Source organism: Myripristis murdjan, chromosome 17 (assembly GCF_902150065.1).
Source record: "Myripristis murdjan chromosome 17, fMyrMur1.1, whole genome shotgun sequence".
NCBI classification, from domain to species: Eukaryota; Metazoa; Chordata; class Actinopteri; order Holocentriformes; family Holocentridae; genus Myripristis; species Myripristis murdjan.
In genome coordinates, this window is record NC_043996.1 from 16,195,477 (window position 1) to 16,198,629 (window position 3,153).

A 3,153-nucleotide genomic window follows, 5' to 3' on the forward strand; every position below is an offset into this window, starting at 1 on the left:
ATACATTCAGTCTGATTACCAAGTGTCCAATAAACATCACATTATTGGCACATAGACATAAAAAGGCAGGTATATAGGTCTGTATATAATCAATATCAATATATTTCCTCCAAAATGAGGTAAGGTGTGTACAGACAATGTGAAAACACTCAAAATCTGTAATTTAAAATATTCAGTACCATAATAATGCAGATGACTCAAATTTATACAAATTTATACAGTCAGCTGTCTCTCCCAGTGACCTTTGCCCTGTAGACAATATAATTCAGTTGGTTGACGCTATAAATTAATTGACGTTCCACAAGTTCTTACAATTATAAATCATTGTCTATGCTAAGAATACAAAGCAAACAATTAAGATGCATCTTGATTACCAGTTTCTCAAAAGTGCAGACCAAGCAAGAGAACTTGGTGTTATTGTAGGCTTAATTTTAACAGTCACATTAACAATGTCACCAGATCAGCTCTCTACCATCTTAAAAATGCAGCTATGTTCAAATTAGTTCATGGTTTTATTCTGAGAGCATTGCTCTTCTGCAGTGACCTTTCGTCCATTCTCCCTAAATAAAGCACATGGCAGGTCTACATTCGCTTTAAATTTCTTGCCGGTGCACACTTTGTGCACATTGCGATGCTCTGAGTTAATGTGCTATGTTAAAGTTTGACTTGACTTGAAAGAGGGAGCTGTGACTCTTTTGTTCTGGAGAAATAAAGCTGATGTCAAATTTAGGTGGCCTTCATGTGCTGTGTTTTTGTATGAAGGACAATGTCGTCTTTGTGGTGGCGGAGGTCTAAGGTTTGGCTTGGCGGCGATAATAGTTCTTTCCATCCAGGTAGGCCTTAGAGGTCAGTGTCCACAGCCTTTTGGGGTCAGCACAGATTCGCTTGCCAAGTACTGTTCGAAATCTGTGGAAAGTAAAGATGTTCATCAGTGGCCAGAAAATGCATATTAAATGCTGTATTTTAATATTTTACGCATTCTGAAAACTTTTTTAAAGAACAGTTCAAAACTCTAGCCTGTTGAATAACAATAATTATAGCTAATGACTACATTTCAAAAATTATGTGTACCATAGAATGTAAAGAAGACGAATATAGATCTACAGTGAAGAGTTTTGAGGACTTACATCACCGCGTGTAGTCCACATATTGGCGGTCTTACTTCGATGTACCCCATGAGGCGGTCTCGATGGACTGTAGTGTTTTTAATTTCATGACAGCAGTCTGATAATCCACCTGTTTGAAGAGACACATGACTCCCTTATTATCAGCAGCATCACCATCATCTAACTGGTTTATCATACTTTGCAGTATTCTATACAAGATCCAACATGACAAAAAAAAAAATGCACAGACATTAAAAAAAAAAAAAACGATCATATTTCTCATACCTTGAGCTGAAATGGTGGACACCACGGTGGTGAGGAGGAGAAGTGAGAGAAAGGTGAGGCTTGTCATCGTGTGTCTTTTCTGTGGCGGGAATAGATGTGATGTGCGTCTCTCAAATTAAGTCCCTTTTTAAGCCCACCAACACAGCAAGCGCATCCATTCAAGGCATTCACAGCTCATGCATGCACCCACAGATATGCACGGCTGGAAAGTAGCACGCTCATTTCCTCCCACAAAATCTCGCTAGTACAGTCCTCTGATCTCCACTCACCATCTCTGTGGTCGGGAGGTGTCACTAAACTTTCCATCAAATGAGTTAGTGGGCTTAAGCAGCCAGAACACAGGCTGAATGCATTATATACTAAATAAGTATTTACAGTTCAGGTTATTATTAGATTGTCTGTTATTACAGGATAGGACTGTTACTAACAGCTAGTACTGACACATCTTGGTAGGCCACATGTAAGACTTAAATCATAATGACTATCGGCAATCGTAATTTTACTCCAAACATACAAACAGAGTGAAACACTTCCTCTGTTTAATTAGTTTTACCCTCAATGGCTCAGTGCACATATATCGACATTTCTCTACATGGACCAGCTTCATTCAGCTGTAGTCCCTGAGCAGCTCGTTTAAAGCTATATTTTTCTAAATAGCCCGCAAATAGCCAAAGGCTATTTTTGTTTTAGAGTTTGAAAGTAAAAGGAGTTAGTTTGATTCTTAGTAGAGTTTCTTGACATTTTAGCTGCATCTGCGTAGGACATACATAGGAAAATACACCTTACTTTAACATAGAATTATAAGAAGTTAGACGTGACTAACACTTGAAAATTTAATAAAACTCATCAGATGTGGTCTTTTTTTAAATGATGTACATACATGAAAAGGAAAATTATGGCCCTTTCATGTAAAGAAAAGTTACACATTATTTCTAGAAAAAAACGTTAGGCAGACTTTCGAAACGTTAATGCTTTCTATTGTTAGGTTTTTGCGGTTGTGTGTCTTTTTGTGCCACTGATGCTGGTATACTCATCTCTGCACACAGTGCCTGCACAGAAATATTGAACCTCTGCTGCTTTCACACATAAACTGGCTGTTCCACTGACACCCCTGTGGTCTGCAGTTACCTGCTCTTGAGTATGCATGAGAGGAAAAAGGTGGTAGGAAAGAATTAGTTGAAGGGGCTAAGAGGAACACACAAAGTGGACACTCACTTTTGATAAAAGGGGGAAGGTCACCAGTTACCATCCATACATCTATCTTGCTTGTATTTTCCTATCTGTGTGTGTGTGTGTGTGTGTGTGTGTGTGTGTGTGTACTTGGAGCAGGTCTGTCTTTCTCCCTCTCTCTCCAGGCTCCTTGCATCACCTTTTTTTTGTGCAAAAATGTGACAGTGAATACAAGTGTAAAACAACACAAACATGAAGTTGAGAGGTGGGATGGAGGAGGTATCAGAGTCACAAAATATTCAGGCATCATCAGGACACCACAAAACAGGAGAGCACAAACAAAACATACTAAAACAGAACACAACACAGCAAAACAAAATAAAACAAACGGGAGAGTCAATTACAGCGGGTGAGTCTTTCAAGGGGAGGGAGTTTGAATGAGAGGGGTTGATTAGCCTAAAGATACAGGTGTGATGTGCAAATGTGTGTGTGGTGGAAGGGGCAACTGGAGGATGGCCTGAGGGTGGGAGTGGAAGTGGGATGGCTGGGGTGACAGGGTAGTGGATGGATAGAGAGACCCTGCAGCCCAGCA

The 3,153-nt window shown here is 39.7% G+C and overlaps 1 protein-coding gene across 1 annotated transcript; it reads right to left on the reverse strand.

Annotated features, from left to right (window-relative positions):
* Nucleotides 1-1,499, reverse strand: LOC115375072 (monocyte chemotactic protein 1B-like). Its single transcript, XM_030074353.1, has 3 exons — nucleotides 1,392-1,499; nucleotides 1,128-1,236; nucleotides 1-906 (listed from the first exon to the last, which is right to left on the reverse strand). The coding sequence occupies exons 1-3, from the start codon at nucleotides 1,456-1,458 to the stop codon at nucleotides 792-794; spliced, it is 291 nt and encodes a 96-aa protein (XP_029930213.1). The 5' UTR covers nucleotides 1,459-1,499; the 3' UTR covers nucleotides 1-791.
* Nucleotides 1,500-3,153: the final 1,654 nt, after the last annotated feature.